General features: G+C 39.5%; 1 protein-coding gene across 4 annotated transcripts in view; it reads right to left on the bottom strand.

Annotated features, from left to right (window-relative positions):
* The window catches only part of SPPL3 (signal peptide peptidase like 3), a 118,799-nt gene that overhangs the window by 14,346 nt on the left and 83,485 nt on the right, over positions 1–20,968 (bottom strand). For 3 of the 4 annotated variants that reach the window (XM_029220100.1, XM_029220107.1, XM_029220115.1), the window contains exon 3: positions 3,199–3,287. The exons of the other annotated variant lie outside the window; for it this stretch is intronic. In XM_029220100.1, coding sequence (XP_029075933.1) covers positions 3,199–3,287 — 89 coding nt within the window. The remainder of the gene's footprint in view (positions 1–3,198; positions 3,288–20,968) is intronic. 4 annotated transcript variants of the gene reach the window in all.

The following is a 20,968-nucleotide window of genomic DNA, read 5'->3' as shown; positions in this document are numbered from 1 at the left end:
TTAACCATTTATTTGAGGATAAAAAGGTACTTAGATACATACTATTGATTTCTTTTAGGTTTGTGTGATGCAATGCACAACAGATTTGTAATCTGGTTTAAGTACATCATTTGTATATATGCTATATAACAGGAATTTAAAGGAGTTTCAAGTGTATGTAGTGATTTGGTTTAAACTATTGATAGAAGGTAAGCTGCTATGTAATAATTTAACCCTAAAATTGGATACTGACACTGGGTTTTACCTGGTTCCTGTGAAGTTACTGGTATGGTATTTTACTTAATATAAGGATCTGCGTCATAAGTTTTTGTGTGTGTGTGTCATAAGTTTAAGAAAAGGCTCATTATATTTAAATGATTCTACTTACTGTATTTGTCATGCCCACTTTACATTGCTGGGGACAATGAAACACATTTAACTCAGTGAAAATTGGGCAAGTATAATTTAGTTGATGGGGTATTATAATAACTAGAGAAAATGAAATAGATATTAAGTGATCGCTTTTCAATTTAGTTTCTAAGATCCTCCATCAATATTCTATTAAACTTTATGTTAGATCTCCAGTCTTTCCTCCCTATTAGGCGGTGACCTTGATTTGTCCTACAAGTCACGCTTATTCTCCTCCTCTGTGCCTGTATTATATGCTCTTCCCACCTGGAGGAACCTCTCCAGCAATCCAAGTTCACTGTTTCATGTCAAATTCACTTTCTCCAGGAGAGTCCCTTACTAAGTTGACCCACTGTTGCTCACTTTGGCTTGCCTTTCCCTTTTTTCTCTTTGTACATGGATGTCAAAATGACTTCCCTCTGGTGCTTACTCTGATCTATTGATAGTAGATTCTGAGGCTATGGGTAAGGGTCCATGAGAAAAAGTACCTGCTCTAGGTATAGCGTGGAAAGTGGTATTTGCTCTGTCTTAGCACTTTATTAACACTTTGGGAAGTATTTTGGCCACACTGCGTGACAGCTTGAGTACCAGCTCTTGTACTTTCGCATCTTTCAAAATATCTAATAAATGCCAAGCGCATGGTAGGTACCCAATATCAATCTCTTAGTATTATCAAATCAAGTCTCCTTACTTCTAAATTCAGTTCTCTTTCTATAATAAGCATTACCAATTTTCTAGTACAATTTACATACCATAAAAGTTACCCAGTTTAAGTGTGTAATTCAATACTTTTTTTTTTGTAAGTTTACCAAGTGTGAAACCATCACTATAATCTAGTTTTAGAATATCTTCATCACCTCAAGAAGATCCCTCATGCCAGTTTACTGTTAATTCTCCTTCCCATCTCTTGCCCCAGGCAACCACGAATCTGTTTTCTGTCTCTATATAGTTGCCTTTTTGGAAATTTCATATAAATGGACTCATACAATATGTAGTTTTTCTATCTGGCTATTTTTACTTAATTTTTTTAAAATTAATTTATTTAGTTAGTTATTTTTGGCTGCATTGGGTCTTTGTTGCTGCACGCGGGCTTTCTTTTTTCTAGTTGCGGCGAGCAGGGGCTACTCTTCCTTGCACTGCACAGGTCTCTCATTGCGGTGGCTTCTCTTGTTGTAGAGCACGGGCTCTAGGCGCGCGGGCTTCATTAGTTGTGGCACGTGGGCTCAGTAGTTGTGGCTCACAGACTTTAGACCGCAGGCTCAGTAGTTGTGGCGCACGGGCTTAGTTGCTCTGCGGCATGTGGGGTCTTCCTGGACCAGGGCTCGAACCCGTGTCCCCTGCATTGGCAGGCGGATTCTTAACCACTGCGCCACCAGGGAAGCCCTACTTAACAATTTTTTTAAAAATTAATTTATTTTATTTTTGGTTGCATTGGGTCTTTGCTGCTGCGTGTGGGCTTTCTCTAGTTGCGGTGCGTGGGCTTCTCATCATGGTGGCTTCTCATCTCAGAGCACAGGCTCTAGGCACACAGGCTTCAGTAGTTGTTGCTCGCAGACTTAGTTGCTCCGCGGCACATGGGATCTTCCCGGACCAGGGCTCGAACCTGTGTCCCCTGCGTTGGCAGGCGGATTCTTAACCACTGTGCCACCAGGGAAGCCCTTAACAGTGTTCTGAGGTTCATCTATGTTGGAGCATATTTCAGTAATTAACTTTTTTTAATGCTGAATAGTATTCCATTGTATGGACATACCATCTTTTGTTTATCCATTAACTAGTTTATTGATCTTTCAGTTGCTTCTACTTTTTGGCTATGATGAATAATGCTGCTGAATACTTGCCATATAGCACACTTCTGTTTTTTCAAAGCAAACATTCTTTAAAATCTTAAGTATCAGAAAAGATACAATAGTTTTACAAGTACTTCAAGTAGCTATCTTTAAGAATCATTAAATGAATTTATGATCAACACCTACAAAATTATCAACCTCACCAAAGGATTTAAATGAAGTTATAAGCAGGCAGATACCCATCTATCCTGTTCGTCTTTAAGAAAATAAAGAGGGCTTCCCTGGTGGCGCAGTGGTTCGGAATCTGCCTGCCAATGCAGGGGACACAGGTTCAAGCCCTGGCCCAGGAAGATCCCACATGCCACGGAGCACCTAAGCCCGTGTGCCACAACTACTGAGCCTGTGCTCTAGAGCCCGCAAGCCACAACTAGTGAAGCCTGCGTGCCTAGAGCCCACGCTCCGCAACAAGAGAAGCCACCGCACCGCAACAAAGAGTAGCCCCCGCTCGCCACAACGAGAGAAAGCCCACACACAGCAACGAAGACCCAACGCAGCCAAAAACAATAAATAAAGTAAAATAAATAAATTTATTTAAAAAAAGAAAATAGGGCTTCCCTGGTGACGCAGTGGTTGAGAGTCCGCCTGCCGATGCAGGGGACACGGGTTCGTGCCCTGTTCCGGGAGGATCCCACATGCCACGGAGCGGCTTGGACCTGTGAGCCATGGCCGCTGAGCCTGCGCTCCGCAGTGGGAGAGGCCACAACAGTGAGAGGCCCGCGTACCGCAAAAAAAAAAAAGAAAAAATCTTGGCAGCAAGCTTTTAGGCATGAATTAAAAGCAGTATACAAGAAATCCATAATTCAGGTTCAGAACATAAGACTTTAACAAATTATACCATACAGATTTAATTTTATTATTATACCAAACATAATCCTTGAACCCAGTAAATTATCTACTGGGGTTATAGAAAGAATCAAATTAAGACAACTACATGTAGAAAGCTAATTGTCATAAAATGCCTTACTATTATTGGTGCTGTTGCCATTGAAAGACCCAGAAGAACTGTTACTGTCTTTCTCCTTATCTTGATTTTCAAAGTCCATATTAAGGGACCTGTGGGAAAAAATTATATAAGTAAGTTTTAGTTTTACTTAAGAAGCAGACCAGAAAAGTGAGTAATGAGACATACTTTTAAATGCTAAAGCATTAGGAAAGAAAGGAAGATCTCTTTTGAATAGCTCTGCAAAACACTTCTTGATGCCACATTTAAAAAAACAATCTACATTCCTTACAGTGTCAGTTCAAGAGTTTTCCTGACTGCAGGTAAAAGCATTCCATTGTGGCTGAATATTCCAGCCATATCTCTGTGTACAGCTTTAATTACTTCCTTATGCTAAATACCTAGAAGGAGAAATATTGGGTCAAAAGGCAAGCACAATTTTGAGACTTTTACATACCACACAATTGCTTCCAAAAAGGGTGGACCAATTCACTCTCTGAGAACAGTGTATAAGAGCACTTGTTTCTCTACACCTTGCCAGCTCTCATTCAACAACATGGATTTGAGTTTTTGCTATATCTGGGAATATCCAAGGTATTGGAGAGACAATAAATAGTGAGTAAAATAGGCTCTCATGGATTTTACATTCGAAGAGGGGGGGAAACTGACAATAAACAAGAAAAATAAGTTAAATATAGGGTATGCTAATGGTAAGAGCTAAGGAGAAAAGGCAGGAAATGGAGAGGGTAGATCTGAAATTTTAAACAGGGTAGGCAAGGGAAGGCCGCACTGGTGTGATTTCTGAGTCAAGACCTGAAGGAAGTAGACACAGTCAATCTGGGGGACTAAAAATGCTGTCTCTATCCTAATTTAGAATTCTTTAACTATTAAACAATTTTATGTACCTGAGCTTGCCCATTTCTCTTTCTGTGAACTAACTGTTCAAGTCCTTAGCTCATTTTCTACTACTGCGTTCCTTTAAAGTGATTGTGCGTCCAAAAGAACTTCCTGTGATGGTGGAAATGTTCTGTACCTGCACTGACTTATTTGGTAGATATTAGCCATGTGAACACTTGAAATGTGGGAGCACAACTGAGGAACTGAATTCTACATTTTATTTCATTTTAATTAATTTAAATTTAAATAATTGGAGAGCTAAAACTATAAAACTTTAGACAAAATCTTTGTGACCTTGGATTTGGCAGTGGATTCTTACATATGACACCAAACACACAAGTGAAAATTTGATAAACTGGACTTCATCAAAATTAAAACCTTGTGTGCTGCAAAGAACACTTTCCAAAAAATGAAAACACAACCCAAAGGATGGGAGAAAATACGTGCTATTATGTATCTGATAAGGGCCTTACATTTAGAATACAGAAAGAACTCCTCCAATTCAATAAAAAAAAAAGACAACCCAATTAAAAAGTGGGCAGACTCTGAATAAATATTTCTCCAAAGAAGATAAACAAATAGCCAATGAGCACATGAAAAGTTCTTTTTTTTGTTTTTTACACATATGTACATGTACATGAAATATTTTTATTGTTGTTTTACAAAAACAGGGTCATACTATTCACATTTTCTGCATCTTGCTTTTTTTTTGTATTTTATTTACTTTTTTATACAGCAGGTTCTCATTAGTCATCCATTTTATACACATCAGTGTATACATGTCAATCCCAATCTCCCAATTCAGCATACCACCACACCCACCCCCTGCTGCTTTCCCCCCTTGGTGTCCATACGTTTGTCCTCTACATCTGCGTCTCTATTTCTGCCCTGCAGACCAATTCATCTGTACCATTTTTCTAGGTTCCACATATATATGTTAATATACGATATTTGTTTTCCTCTTTCTGACTTACTTCACTCTGTATGACAGTCTCTAGATTCATCCACGTCTCTACAAATGACCCAATTTCGTTCCTTTTTATGGCTGAGTAATATTCGACTGTATATATGTACCACAACTTCTTTACCCATTAGTCTGCTGATGGGCATTTAGGTTGCTTCCATGACCTGGCTATTGTAAATAGCACAGCAATGAACATAGGGGTGCATGTGTCTCTTTGAATTATGGTTTTCTCTGGGTATGTGCCCAGTAGCGGGATTGCTGGGTCATATGGTAATTCTATTTTTAGTTTTTTAAGCAACCTCCATACTGTTCTCCATAGTGGCTGTATCAATTTACATTCCCACCAACAGTGCAAGAGGGTTCCCTTTTCTCCTCCACACCCTCTCCAGCATTTGTTGTTTGTAAATTTTCTGATGATGCCCATTCTAACTGGTGTGAGGTGATACCTCATTTTAGTTTTGATTTACATTTCTCTAATAATTAGTGATGTTGAGCAGTTTTTCATGTGCTTCTTGGCCAGCTGTATGTCCTCTCTTTGGAGAAATGTCTATTTAGGTCTTCCGCCCATTTTTGGATTGGGTTGTTTGTTTTTTTAATATTGAGCTGCATGAGCTGTTTATGTATTTTGGAGATTAATCCTTTATCCGTCGATTCATTTGCAAATACTTTTTCCCATTTTGAGGGTTGTCTTTTTTTTTTTTTTTTTTTGCAGTACACGGGCCTCTCACTGTTGTGGCCTCTCCCATTGCGGAGCACAGGCTCCGGACGCGCAGGCTCAGCGGCCATGGCTCACGGGCCTAGTCGTTCTGTGGCATGTGGGATCTTCCCGGACCGGGGCACGAACCTGTGTCCCCTGCATCAGCAGGCGGACTCTCAACCACTGAGCCACCAGGGAAGCCCTTCCTCTTTTTCTTGATGAGTCTGGCTAAAGGTTTATCAGTTTTGTTTATCTTCTCAAAGAACCAGCTTTTAGTTTTATTGATCTTTGCTATTGTTTTCTTTGTTTCTATTTCATTTATTTCTGCTGTGATCTTTTTCCTTCTGCTAACTTTGGGTTTTGTTTGTTCTTCTTTCTCTAGTTCCTTTATGTGTAAGGTTAGATTGTTTATTCGAGATTTTTCTTGCTTCTTGAGGTAGGCTTGTATAGCTATAAACTTCCCTCTTAGAACTGCTTTTGCTGCATCCCACAGGTTTTGGATCGTCGTGTTTTCATTGTCATTTGTCTCTAGTTATTTTTTGATTTCCTCTTTGATTTCTTCAGTGATCTCTTGGTTATTTAGTAACATATTGTTTAGCCTCCATGTGTTTGTGTTTTTTTCCCTTGTAATTGATTTCTAATCTCATAGCACTGTGGTCAGAAAAGATGCTTGATGAGATTTCAATTTTCTTAAATTTACTGAGGCTTGATTTGTGACCCAAGATGTGATCCTGGAGAATGTTCCATGCGCACTTGAGAAGGAAGTGTAATCTGCTGTTTTTGGATGGAATGTCCTATAAATATCAATTAAATCTATCTGGTCTACTTTGTGTCATTTAAAGCTTGTGTTTCCTTGTTAATTTTCGTTTTGCATGATCTGTCCATTGGTGTAAGTGAGGTGTTAAGGTCCCCCACTATTGTGTTACTGTCAATTTCCTATTTTATAGCTGTTAGCAGTTGCCTTATGTATTGAGGTGCTCCTATGTTGGGTGCATATATAACTGTTATATCTTCTTGGATTGATTCCTTGATCATTATGTAGTGTTCCTTCTTTGTCTCTTGTAATATTCTTTTTTTTTTTTTTTTTGTGGTACGTGGGCCTCTCACTGTTGTGGCCTCTCCTGTTGCAGAGCAACAGGCTTTGGACGCGCAGGCTCAGCGGCCATGGCTCACGGGCACAGCCGCTCCACGGCATGTGGGATCTTCCCGGACCAGGGCACGAACCCATGTCCCCTGCATCGGCAGGCGGACTCTCAACCACTGCGCCACCAGGGAAGCCCTCTTGTAACATTCTTTATTTTAAAGTCTATTTTATCTGATATGAGTATTGCTACTCCAGCTTTCTTTTGATTTGCATTTGCATGGAATATCTTTTTCCATCCCCTCACTTTCTGTCTGAATGTGTCCCTAGGTCTGAAGTGGGTCTCTTGTAGACAGTATATATATGGGTCATGTTTTTGTATCCATTCAGCAAGCCTGTGTCTTTTGGTTGGAGCATTTAATCCATTCACGTTTAAGGTAATTATCGATATGTATGTTCCTATGACCATTTTCTGAATTGTTTTGGGTTTGTTTTTGTAGGTCCTTTTCTTCTCTTGTGTTTCCCACTTAGAGAAGTTCCTTTAGCATTTGTTGTAGAGCTGGTTTGGTGGTACTGAATTCTCTAAGCTTTTGCTTGTCTGTAAAGCTTTTGATTTCTCCATCGAATCTGAATGAGATCCTTGCCGGGTAGAGTAATCTTGGTTGTAGGTTCTTCCCTTTCATCACTTTATCATGCCACTCCCTTCTGGCTTGTAGAGTTTCTGCTGAGAAACTCTGTTAACCTTATGTGAGTTCCCTTGTATGTTATTTGTTGCTTTTCCCTTGCTGCTTTCAAGAATTTGTCTTTAATTTTTGCCAATTTGATTACTATGTGTCTCAGCGTGTTTCTCCTTGGGTTTATCCTGTATAGGACTCTCTGCGCTTCCTGGACTTGGGTGGCTATTTCCTTTCCCATGTTAGGAAAGTTTTCGACTATAATCTCTTGAAATATTTTCTCAGGTCCTTTCTCTCTTCTCTTTCTGGGACCCCTATAATGCGAATGTTGTTGTGTTTAATGTTGTCCCAGAGGTCTCTTAGGCTGCCTTCATTTCTTTTCGTTCTTTTTTCTTTATTCTGTTCCACAGCAGTGAATTCCACCATTCTGTCTTCCAGGTCACTTACCTGTTCTTCTGCCTCAGTTATTCTGTTATTGATTTCTTCTAGTGTATTTTTCATTTCAGTTATTGTACTATTCACCTCTATATGTTCTTTAATTCTTCTAAATCTTTGTTAAACATTTCTTGCATCTTCTTGATCTTTGCCTCCATTCTTTTTCCAAGGTCCTGGATCATCTTCACCATCATTATTCTGAATATTTTTTTTCTGGAAGGTTGCCCATCTCCACTTCATTCAGTTGTTTTTCTGGGGTTTTATCTTGTTCCTTCATCTGGTACATAGCCCTCTGCCTTTTCATCTTGTCTTTCTGTGAATGTGGTTTTTGTTCCATAGGCTGCAGGATTGTAGTTCTTCTTGCTTGTGCTGTCTGCCCTCTGGTGGATGAGGCTATCTAAGAGGCTTGTGCAAGTTTCCTGATGGGAGGGACTGGTGATGGGTAGAGCTGGCTGTTGCTTTGGTGGGCAGAGCTCAGTGAAAAGTTCTTAACAACACTAGTCATCAGGGAAATACAAATCAAAACCACAATGAGGTACCACTTCGTACCCACTAGGATGGCTGTAACCAAAAAGTCAGATAATAACCAAGTGTTAGGAAGGCTGTAAAACTGAGACCATTACATGTTGCTGGTGGGAAATGCAAACTGGTGCAGCCACTTCGGAAAACAGTCTGGCAATTTTCAATTTCTTTAATAAGTATAGGGCTATTTGGGTTACCTATTTCTTCTTTTTTTTAAAAAAATTAATTAATTTATTTTTGGCTGTGTTAGGTCTTCATTGCTGTGCGCGGGCTTTTCTCTAGTTGCAGCCAGCGGGGGCTACTCTTCGTTGCAGTGTGTGGGCTTCTCATTGCAGTGGCTTCTCTTGTTGTGGAGCACGGGCTCTAGGCGCACGGGCTTCAGTGGTTGCGGTGCACGGGCTTAGTTGCTCCGTGGCATGTGGGATCTTTCCGGACCAGGGCTCGAACCCGTGTCCCCTGAATTGGCAGGCGGATTCTCAACCACTGTGCCACAAGGGTAGCCCTACCTATTTCTTCGTGAGTGAGCTTTGGTAGATTGTACCATTCAAAAAAATCTGTCCATTTCACCTAAGTCGTTAAATTTATTGGCATAAAGTTGTTTATAGTAGTCCCTTATTATCCTTTTAATATCTGTAGGCTCTAGTAATATCACCTCTCTTACCCCTGATATTAGGTTTGTGTCTTCTCTTTTTTTCCCCAGATTAGTCTGGCTAGAGGGTTACCAATTTTATTGATTCTTTAAAAAAACCAGCTTTTAGTTTCACTGATTTTTCTCCAGTAGAGGAAATCTATTTGATTTACTTTGGTTTTGATCTTTATTCTTTCCTTTTGTCTAGTGAATTGGGTTTCATGTGCTCCTTTTTTCTAGTTTACTAAGAAAGGTAAAAGCTTAGATCATTGACACTTTTTGCTCTATTCTAATCCAGGCATTTGGAGCTACAGTTCCCTAAGTATTGCTTTTGCAGCATTCCATAAATTTGGTGTGTTGTGTTTTCACTTTGTTTTAATTCAAAGTATTTTCTAATTTCCTTCTTGATTTCTTATTTGATACATGGAAGTGTGTTATTTTTGTTCCCAAACATCCGGGAATTTTCCAGAGCTGTTTCTGCTCAATTCAATCGTGATTTGTTAGGAATTGAATGTTTGTGTCCCCCACAAAGTTCATTTGTTGAAGCCCTAACCCTCAATGTGATGGATGGTATCTGGTGATGGGGCCTTTGGGAGGTAATTTGGCTGAGGTCCTGAGGGAGAGGCCCTCACGATGGGATTAGTATCCTAAGAAGAGAAAGCAGAGAGTTTGCGTGTGCACTCTCGCGCTCTCTCCTTCTCTCTCCTGGTGCATGCTGAAGAAAGACCATGTATGTGAGTACACAGTAAGAAGCAGGTCATCTGCAAGCCAGGAAGAGAATGCTCAACAGAACCCACCCATGCTGGCACCCTGACCTTGGGTTTCCAGCCTCCAGAACTTGAGAAAACAAATTTCTGTTGTTTAAGCCACCCAATCTGTGGTATTTTGTTATGGCAGCCCCAGCTGACTAACAGAGATCATACTTTGTATGCCTTGAATCCATTTACTGAGAATTTTTTTTTATGTCCCAAAATACATTCTATCTTGGTAAATGTTCCACATGCACTTGAGAAGAATGTGTATTCCACTGTTGAATGGAGTGTTCTATAAATGTCAATCAGGTCAAGCTGGTTGAGAATATTGTTTAAGCCACTATATCCTTACTGATTTTCTGACTACTTTGTTCTATCGATTACTGAGAGGTACTAAAATCTTCAGCTACATTTGTGGGCTTGTTTTACTTTTTCCTTTAAGTTATATCAGTTTTTGCTTCATGTATTTTGAAAATCTCCTATTAGATGCACAAACATTAAGGATTATTATGTCTTACTGCTTAACTGACCCCTTTATCATTATGAAACATGGTTTTTTGTCTGTGGTAATATTCCTTGCTCTGAAAGCTGCTTTGTCTGAATCAATATAGCCACTCCAGCTTTCTTTTGATGAGTATAAGGTGTATCTTCTCCCAACCTTTTACTTTAAATTTTTTCTGGCTTTATATCTATAGTGTGTTTTTTGTAAGCATCATGTAATTGGATCTTGCTTTTTAATTCAATCTGACAACTGCTGTCTTCTAACTGGAGTTTTTAGGCCAGTTTCATTTAATGTGACTATTGTTATGATCAGGTCTGAGACTATCATGTTTGTCCTATCTCTTCTGTTGTTGCTCCCCTTTACCTGCCCTCTTTTGGATTAACACAGTATTTTTTATGATTCTGTATTATTTCCTCTGTTGTCTTATTAGCTGTTTCTGCTCTTTTGTTTTAGTGGCTGTTGTACAGTTTATAGTATACATCTCTAATCAGCACAGCCTACCTTCAAGTTATATGGCAGTACTGCATATATAATATTAAAACCTGATAACAGTGTACATTTATTCCCCCTCAACCTTTGTACTATTATTACCGTGCATTTTATTTTTACATGTTATGCTATGAACGCCATACTATATTACTGTTTTTGTTCATACAGTCAATTATCTTTTAAGGAGTTTTAAATAATAAGGGGGAAAAAACCCTTTTATATTTATCACTGTAGTCACCATTTCTTTTTCTTTTCTTTTTTTTTTTTTGGCTATGTCCTGCACGGCTTGCAGGATCTTAGTTTCCTGGCCAGGGACTGAACCCAGGCCAGAGCAGTAAAAGCACTGAGCAAGCCCTAACCTCTGGACTGCCAGGGAGCTCCCATGTAGGCGTCATTTCTGGTGATCTTCATTCCTTTGTGTAGACCCAGACTTCCAACTGGTACCACTTTTAATCTGCTTGAAGTACTTCCTTTAACACTTCTTGTGGTGCAAGTTGGTTGGTGAAGAATTCTTTCAGGTTTTGTGTGTCTTAAAACATCTTTATTTTGCCTTTTCTTTTGGAAGATACATTGGCCATAGAATTCTATGTTGACAGTTTTTCTTTCTGTACTTTAAAGCTGTTGTTCCACTGTCTTCTCACTTATATTGTTTTCAGTGAGAAATCGGATTCCCTCCCACCTCCCATCCCCTCACCCCCTCGGCTGCTTTTTGGATTTTTTTAATCACTGGTTTTGAGCAATTTGATTATGATGTGCCTTGGTGTAGTTTTCTTCACGGTTCCTGTGCTATGGGTTTACTGAATCTGTGGGTTATAGTTTTCTTCAAGTTTGGAAAAATTTTGGCCATTCATTCTTCAAGCATTTTTCAGTCCCCCTCTTTCTTCTCTTCCTTTCAAGGATCCCAATTACCATATTAGGCCACTGGAGATTGCTCTTTGATTTCCAATGATAGCTCAATGACACTTTTCATTAAAAAAATTATTTTTTCTTCTCTAATTCTCTTTGGATAGTTTTTATTGCTGTGCCTTCAAGTTCATTCATCTTTTCTTCTGTAATGTCTAACTGCTCTTAATCTAACCCTATGTATTTTTGATCTCAGACATTGTTGTCTTCATGTCCATAAGTTTGATTTGGGTATTTAAAAATATCTTCTATGTACCTACCTAACTTCTTGTACATATGGAATAATATTACCATGGGTCACTATTACACAAAACAGAAATCTGGCTAAATGAGGTTGTGAGGCCCCATATATTTGCTCAAACATGGAAGATACATGCATTCCAGCTTTATAAAATGACATCCTGGACCTAAGTTTAGCAGATCCCAGGCTTCTATGACTGTGGTCTAGTAATGGTTACCCACACTGCATAGCTGACAGCAAACTTAAGCTGTTAAACAGAGCCTCTGTAGAAGACCCTGCCTCCTGAGCTATCCAGGGACCATTTTGAGTTATGGGCCTTTATCCCAACTTACTTGGCAATCTTTATTAACTCTCCAGATATGAAATTGCTTGGCTGGACCTAGAACAGTTTGTTCCGTCTTCATAGAAGACTACCCTTCAATCCCCCAACCCCTGCCATCACAACCCTATTGTTATTACTATGCAATGACATATAATATATTTATACATCATAATGTTATTACTAGATATTCCATCCAGATTGTATCTTAGCTATCTGCTTAACAAACAGCAAGTCTAGGTTACTGAAATCAATGTTTATATGGTAACAAAAAGATTGAGCTATGGCTGTTCCATCACAGACAACCATTTACCATTATGGAAAAAGCCATCTAAATTATAGCATATTATTTGCTATTTTCAATTTGTCTTTTCACCAACTATAACTAAACAGGAAAAAGTTACGGGTGTCAGTTGTAGGAGGCAGACAAATTTCCAATTATCGATGCTCATATAGACCTACATTAAGAACCTACTACTAAGAATCCAAGTAGAAGAGATGGTCTTCTGACTATGCAGCCGTGGATTAAAATATTTTTAATAGTTAACCTTTATTGAGCTTATACTTTCAGGCACTATGCTAGGAGCTCTGCAGTCAATATTTCTTTTGATTCATAGAATAACTATAATTAAAAATGTGACTGCATTTGGAGACAGAGCCTTCAGAGAGAGAATTAAATTAAAATGGGGTTGTTAAGGTGGACCCTAATCCAATATGACTGCTGTCCTTATAAGAAGAGGAGATTAAGACAGAGAGAGAGACAGATACACTAGACACATGCACACAGATACACTAGACACATGCACACACAGAGAAAAGACCACAGGAAGGGCACCATCTACATGTGAAGATGGTCATCTATAAGCCATTTCAGAATGAAACCAACTCTGCCAATACCTCAATCTTGGACTTCTAGCCTCCAGAACTGTGAGGAAGTAAATTTCTGCTGTTTAAGTCACCCAGTCTGTGGCACTTTGTTATGGTAGCCCTAGCAAACTATACAGAGATGCTCTATTATTATCCCTATAGTAAGGAAACCAAGGTTCTTATTATACCACTCTGCCTTGGCTGTATCATCTCCCCTTACAAAACAACCAAACTTCTATATTTTTTTATGAAAAAGTAATATATATGATTATTTAAAAACTCAAACAATAGAGAATGGTACAAAAGACTCCTATAATCCCTATCTCCAGAGATATATATGTTTGGTATATATTTTGCCTTTTAAAAAAATGAGGATTAATATGTCATCTCACAAGTTAATTTTCATTCAGTAGTATGCCAAGACTACCTTTCCACATCAATACATACAACTCCTTTTCATTTAAAAACAACAACAAAAAAAGCTAAGACTATTTCTCCTTGGGTTAACTTGATCTGACATTATTTTTGGATGAACTGCATATATCCTGCCTTATTAGAAAGAAATAGTAAGAAAAGCAACCTTCTACAAGCAGATGATATGGTTTGATCTTGATGGGTGGGGTACAGCCCGACAACTGAGCCTGCTAGATAAGTAGTGTCAGAAAGAATGACAACTGATCAACATTTTTCAAATTTAAGTTGATGTATAAGTATAAACCCCAGGGTGCATTTTTTGGTCACTTTGATGTACATTTAACAAGTAGTTTATCACAGACAGTACATCAGGAAGTAGTTTAACATTCTCTGAGTGCTTTAATAAGGTTTTATTGTGGCTGAGATCTGGTTATATTTGCTCCAAATTTTTTTCAGGCTAAAACTAATTCAGTTGTATTGTAAGGAACAGAACTTTAGGAAATCAACTATTAGTATCTTTAGGTACTAGACTGGATTATACAGGGTTTTCTGAGAAAGTCCTAGGCCCATGAGAACTTCCACTGCTTGCTGAGGACAAGGGGAAATATGGGCTTATAGTTAGGCCATTTTACATTCCTTGGTTGTGATAAAAATGCAAATGTGCTGTAAGAACAAAGAGGTCTGTATTCAGCCAGCCACGGAGTACACATCTGGACCGCTGCCCACATTTATCAAGAGATCAATATTCAGGAATAATCAGTTGAAGAATTAATAACCCATTAATTTCTCCAGGTATTGTACAATGTAACATTAGAGTAAGCTAGCAATCTAGACCACAGCTTTCTGTTGCTGGCTGTGTCTCCCCAGTTTTGGCAAAATTGCTTTTACTGAAATCTATTTTCACAAAATGCTACCAGCTTATATTGAAGGGTACTATAATTCATTCAACAAACAATGAATGCCTATTATGGATGCTATGAAATTCAATGTTGCATCCTCTTTCTGAGGGTCTTTGGGATAAAGGTCTGTCTGATCTTAAGACCAAGAATAATTGCAATTCACCTGAACAACTGGGTTCTTTTTATTCAAGGACATTGTAAAGTTTTTCTTTCTTTCTTCTGAAGGTTGGCTGCTAGAAAGCTTACTGTGGTGTCCGTAGACCACCAGTAGTAAGGGTGCTGGCCAATATGGTATACACTTTTAGACTTCTTTTTGACTCTACTTTGTCTCCACCCATACTTTTCTTTGGCCCCATTTTAATTTACCTTATCTCATCACAACTTGTAAAACTTAATAAATGGTCTGAAATCCTTTTGGACAGGGCAGAGCAAAAATAAACAACTGCAGGAAGCAAAATGGAGCTGAGAACACATTTACTGAAAGTTATACTTGTTCATCTGTTTGAATTCTGATAACAGAGTACAACTGTGAATACTGGAGGAGAAAGGAAAATTTAAATTTTTTATTTTAATATTTTAATTTAAGAGTACCATGTTTTTTGATCATTTCAGTTTTGGAAGCAAGCACAATGAAGGGGGAGAATTCACTTGGTCAAGGTAAACACTATATGGCTGAACTTGGCTTTACACTAAATGTGTGTTCCTAGAAAAGTTACAGTGATTTTTATAAATGGAACATTGAAAAAGGAACTGATAAAACTGTTAAATATATCAAGGAACTTGTCCATATACATATTTACAATGTACATAACCATTCCCTACATTATCTAATAAATTCAGATTTCTGTATGTTTTCTTAAAGTAGGACAGGTTATGAGAGGGCAAAAAGAACAATTCAAAAGATAAGCATATCACACATCAGTGTGTGATAAACACATCATGACATTCGTGAACCACAGTCAGACTTATTTTGGTTAACCTGATCTAACTTAATTACATGCATTTAGTATGAGGGGCAACACAATCATATAAAGTGCATTTCTTATCATCTCTGCGGTCTTACTAACCTGATGACTTTGTCTTCCTAGAGTAGGTTTGGGTATAAGCAAATAAACTATCCTCACCATTAAAGAAAGCACAGGTAGGTGCTTGCCTTAAAAAAAAGGTAGCAGTTACTCTATAAAAGTTCCATTATTCCTTTATATAGCAACTTCACATATACAGAGATATATGTATTATAATTATATATTATCTATTTGTCTATTGATCATAAAGTATATCTTCCTTTTGATTTCCTTTTACATCTACTTCATTTTTTTAAAATTTATTTATTTTTGGCTGCATTGGGTCTTCGTTGCTGCGTGTGGGCTTTCTCTACTTGTGGCAAGGGGGGGCTACTCTTCATTGCAGTGCACAGGCTTCTCATTGTGGTGGCTTCTCTAGTTGTGGAGCATGGGCTCTAGGCACGTGGGCTTCAGTAGCTGTGGCACGCCGGCTCAGTAGTTGTGGTTTGCAGGCTCTAGAGCGCAGGCTCAGTAGTTGTGGTGCACGGGCTTAGTTGCTCTGCGGCATGTGGGATCTTCCCAGACCAGGGCTCGAACCCGTGTCCCCTGCATTGGCAGGCGGATTCTTAACCACTGCGCCACCAGGGAAGTCCCTACATCTACTTCCAACCTGTTATTTTTTTGTCTATGATTCCTGATGGGACAGAACTTAAGTGTCCTGACAGTAATAAGCTGCCTAAGAAATTCTAAACCATCCTCACATTGTGATTCTTGGGTCCATATGCCCATCAGGACAGTCCCTTTCTCCTCCTCTCTCCCCTCCATTAATGTTCTCCTGTTGATTTGTCAAAGGCTTTGGGGACATACATATTAGATGAGTAATTATGCTATTTTTTTTCCTGAGCAGCTGGAAAGATTGAGAGACAGGTGTCATCTTTAAGTAATATAGGAAGTCCAGCTAGCAAAGCTCAGCCAAGGGATGGCGAACGTTAAGGGTTCCTAAATCAAGGATTTGTTCTGGGCTTTAGAATCTCGTTTTATTTGGCACAGTTTTCCCCTCTGTACTTTGAAATGTGAAAGCCTGGGGGTAAATAATCAGTACAATTCACAAATCTTTTATCCTGTATTTTATGATTTTCTCCATGTCATCCCAGCTCTAAACAAATAAAATGGAATAATTTAAATGAGCAAATAATATATTTTTATGGTCCCAAATCAGAGGAGATAAGAACATATTAATATTTGGCTAGGCATTTGGAGGGGCAATAGGGATAGGGCTAAACAAATTCAAGAAGCATTTTTTTGTGCATGTCCTATATGGAATGGAGCATGAAAGTGAATCATGGAAGCCAAGGGAGGAGAAATTTGCAATAGTAAGTGGTGGTAAACCATCAAGGCTTATCAAGGATGAGGACTGAGGGGAAACTTTTTTGATTTAGCAAAAAGAGAAACTCTGAGAACTTCAGGAGAACTTCAACAGAGTTGTAAAAGTTAAATAACATATCAGTGAATGGGTCCGTAAAATGCTACCAGCAATGAAGAACCAACAACTGAGTGTTAGGTAAGAGTTTATCAAAGTGTGTTGTGTAGGTCACCTGAATGAGGTGCTGGGCCCCCATCCTAAGCCTACTGAACAATCTTCCCCAGGTGATTTTTATGCACAATAAGGTCTGAGAACCACTGCTGAAGAAGAAAAATCATCAAAAAGGGGTTTTTAAGAAAGCTTCTCATTCCTTCTGACTTTACTACCAGATCAATTTATTTGCTTCATATTTAAAATTTTATTATTGTTCTCAATAGCCAGCAGCAGTAAAGTACTGCTTGAGTTTGAATCCCAGCTCTATCACTTATTACTTGGGTAAGCTACTTAACATTTCTGGGCCCTAGTTTCCTCATTTATAAAATGGGAATAACAATACCTATCCTGTTGAATTGATGTGAGGATTAGTGAGACTTTATGTAAAACACTTAGCACTGTACTTGGTACATAAATGTTCAGTAAAATGTCAGCTATTTTCTTCATCAGGTTTCTTTAATATAGTCAAGGTCTAAGTAAAAAAAAAATTAAAATAGCCAATAAAAATCATACATCTCTACCCAATCCCCTCAGAGTAAGAAACAGAAGTCACTCACAACAATTGAGAGGCATCTAAGCTGGCAGAAGTGGTAGAAGTCAGAGAGCAAGATAGATTGGGAAGCATCATTCAGCACCCTAGGGTACCCAACTGGCTGTGTCTTAATGAAGAACTCCCTTAAGTATTTTCATCAAGGAATCCACAACCAAATAAGTAACAGATCAGTTCTTCATCTAGCTATCCCTTGTTCACATTAAAGCAAGAATCAAGGAAATTAACCTGATACCAGTTTTACCTCACTGACTACTGCAATTTTCGTTTTGTTACCACAAAGAGATATTTTTGATAAGAGGCATTCCTAAAAGCCCCCACGTGATCACAGGTCAATGAGTAAAAAGAAACTATCAGTTGAACTACAATATCTGACAAGTTTTGACCTATCAAAACAGTAATTTCAGTATGGTTTGTTTATTAAATACTTAGATGTGAAAATCTGTTGTAAAACTATTTGGTTAAGTACTACTAAAACAATACACTTACAAATCACTCTGGAAAGCTTAAAGAGAGAGTGTATTACAAATCAGAATATAGTTAACACTATGCCACTATTGTTATAAATTATAGTTAAAGTACTCAAAATTAATGAAATAACAACTTTCAAGATATGGGTTCACAGAGGTTAAGTTACTTGCCCCAAATTAAACAGTGGCAAGAGCCAAACTAGAACCAATATCAGTCTCTTAACAAATTGTGTCTGCTTTGTGTATCAAGTTTCCATGAAAAATCTGCTTTTCTTAGAGCTTCCCATCTCAAAAATGGCACCATCACTGGGGGTCCAGCTGTTTCAGGCCATAAACCTTGGAGTCACCCTTGACTCTTCTCTCTCACACACTATATCCATTCCATCAGCAATCCTGTCCTAAATCTGCTGATATCTCACTCCACCATTATTAGCTTAGTTAAAGCACCATCATTTTTTGCCTATACTAGGGCAGCAGTCTCCCATGTTTCCCTTATTTCACTCTTCCCTCTTACTCAACAATCTATTTCCCATACAGAACCTAGACCAACCTTTCTAAAACACAAACCAGATAATATCACTCCCTGCTCTCAACACTCTGTTGTAGGTTGATTTTTCCAACTGCATATGGAACATTCTCCAGGACACATCATATGCTAGACCATAAAACAAGTCACAAATATTTAAAAGGATTGAAGCCATAAAAAGTATGTCTCTGAGCACAGCAGAACTGAGGCTGATGAAATTCTTTTAAATAACAGAGAGAATTTTGACAAATTCCAATTATTAGGAAAGTAAGCCACACACTTAAAAAGAACCCATAGGTCAAAGAAAAAAATCACCAGGAAAAATATCTTGAATTGAATGAAATGAAAATACAACATAACAAAATTTATGGGTTGCAGTTAAAGCAGTGTTTAGAGGGAAATTTGTAGCTTTAAATGCCTATGTTAAAAAAGAAGAAAGGAGGCTTCCCTGGTGGCACAGTGGTTGAGAGTCTGCCTGCCGATACAGGGGGACATGGGTTTGTGCCCCGGTCTGGGAAGATCCCACATGCTGCGGAGTGGCTGGGCCTGTGAGCCATGGCTGCTGAGCCTGCGCATCCGGAGCCTGTGCTCCGCAACGGGAGAGGCCACAGCAGTGAGAGGCCCGCGTACCGCAAAAATAAATAAATTTTAAAAAATAAAAAAGAAGAAAGGTTTCAAATCAGAAACTTGAGCTTCTACCTTAAGGATTTAGAAAAAGAAGCAAAAATAAACTCAAAGCAAGCCGAAAGAAGGAAATGACAGACTGGAGTGGAAATCAATGAAAAGTGAAAATAGAAAAAAGAAAAAGAAAAATCAATGAAATCAAAAGTTGGTTTTTTGAAAAGATGAAATTGACAAACCTTTAGCTAGACTAACAAAGAAAAAAAAGACAGAAAACAAATGACTAAAATAGAAAATGGAAGAGGGAACATCACTACTGACGAACAGAAATTAGGAGGAGAAGGAAGGGGGGAGATCGGGAAGATGGCGTAAGAGTAAGACGCAGAGATCACCTTCCTCCCCACAGATACAACAGAAATACATCTACACGTGGAACAACTCCTACAGAAAACCTACTGAACACTGGCAGAAGACCTCAGACTTCCCAAAAGGCAAGAAACTCCTCACGTACCTGGGTAGGACAAAAGAAAAAACAGAGACAAAAGAATAGGGACGGGACCTGCACCAGTGGGAGGGAGCCGTGAAGGAGGAAAAGTTTCCACACACCGGGAAGCCCCTTCGTGGGCGGAGACTGCGGGTGGCGGAGCGGGGAAGCTTCGGAGCCACAGAGGAGAGCGCAGCCACCGGGATGCAGAGGGCAAAGCGGAGAGATTCCCGCACAGAGGATCGGTGCCGACTGGCACTCACCAGCCCGAGAGGCTTGTGTGCTCACCCGCCACGGCGGTTGGGGCTGGGAGCTAGGGCTTCCGTCGGAGCGCAGGGAGAGGACTGGGGTTGGCGGCGTGAACACAGCCTGCAGGGGGTTAATGCACCACGGCTAGCCAGGAGGGAGTCCTGGGAAAAGTCTGGAGCTGCCGAAGAGGCAAGAGACTTTTTCTTCCCTCTTTGTTTCCTGGTGCGCTAGAAGAGGGGATTAAGAGCGCTGCTTAAAGGAGCTCCAGAGACAGGCGCGAGCCGCGGCTAACAGTGCGGACCCCAGAGACGGGCATGAGACACTAAGGCTGCTGCTGCTGCCACCAAGATGCCTGTGTGTGAGCACAGGTCACTATCCACACCTCCCTTCCGGGGAGCCTGTGCAGCCGCCACTGCCAGGTTCCCGGGATCCAGGGACAACTTCCCCGGGAGAACACTCAGCGCACCTCAGGCTGGTGCAACGTCCTGCCGGCCTCTGCTGCCACAGGCTCGCCCCGCAACCGCACCCCTCCCTCCCCCAGGTCTGAGTGAGCCAGAGTCCCCTAAGCAGCAGCTCCTTTAACCCCGTCCTGTCTGAGCGAAGAACAGACGCCCTCCGGTGACCTACACGCAGAGGCAGGGCCAAATCCAAAGTTGAGCCCAGGGAGCTGTGCGAACAAAGAAGAGAAAGGGAAATCTCTCCCAGCAGCCTCAGAAGCAGTGGATTAAAGCTCCACAATCAACTTGATGTACCTGCATCTGTGGAATACATGAATAGACAACGAATCATCCCAAATTGAGGAGGTGGACTTTGAGAGCAAGATTTATTATTTTTTCCCCTTTTCCTCTTTTTGTGAGTGTGTATGTGTATGCTTCTGTGTGAGATTTTGTCTGTATAGCTTTGTCCTAGGGTTCTAGATCTATTTTTGTTTTTTTTCTTAAAAAATATTTTTCTTAATAATTCTTTTTTATTTTAATAACTTTTTAATTTTATCTTACTTTTTATTTTATCCTCTTTCCTCTTTCTTTCA

This window comes from Monodon monoceros, unplaced genomic scaffold (assembly GCF_005190385.1).
Source record: "Monodon monoceros isolate NGI ecotype Baffin Bay Population unplaced genomic scaffold, NGI_Narwhal_1 Super_Scaffold_1, whole genome shotgun sequence".
NCBI classification, from domain to species: domain Eukaryota; kingdom Metazoa; phylum Chordata; class Mammalia; order Artiodactyla; family Monodontidae; genus Monodon; species Monodon monoceros.
This window is presented reverse-complemented; position numbering and strand designations above follow the sequence as displayed.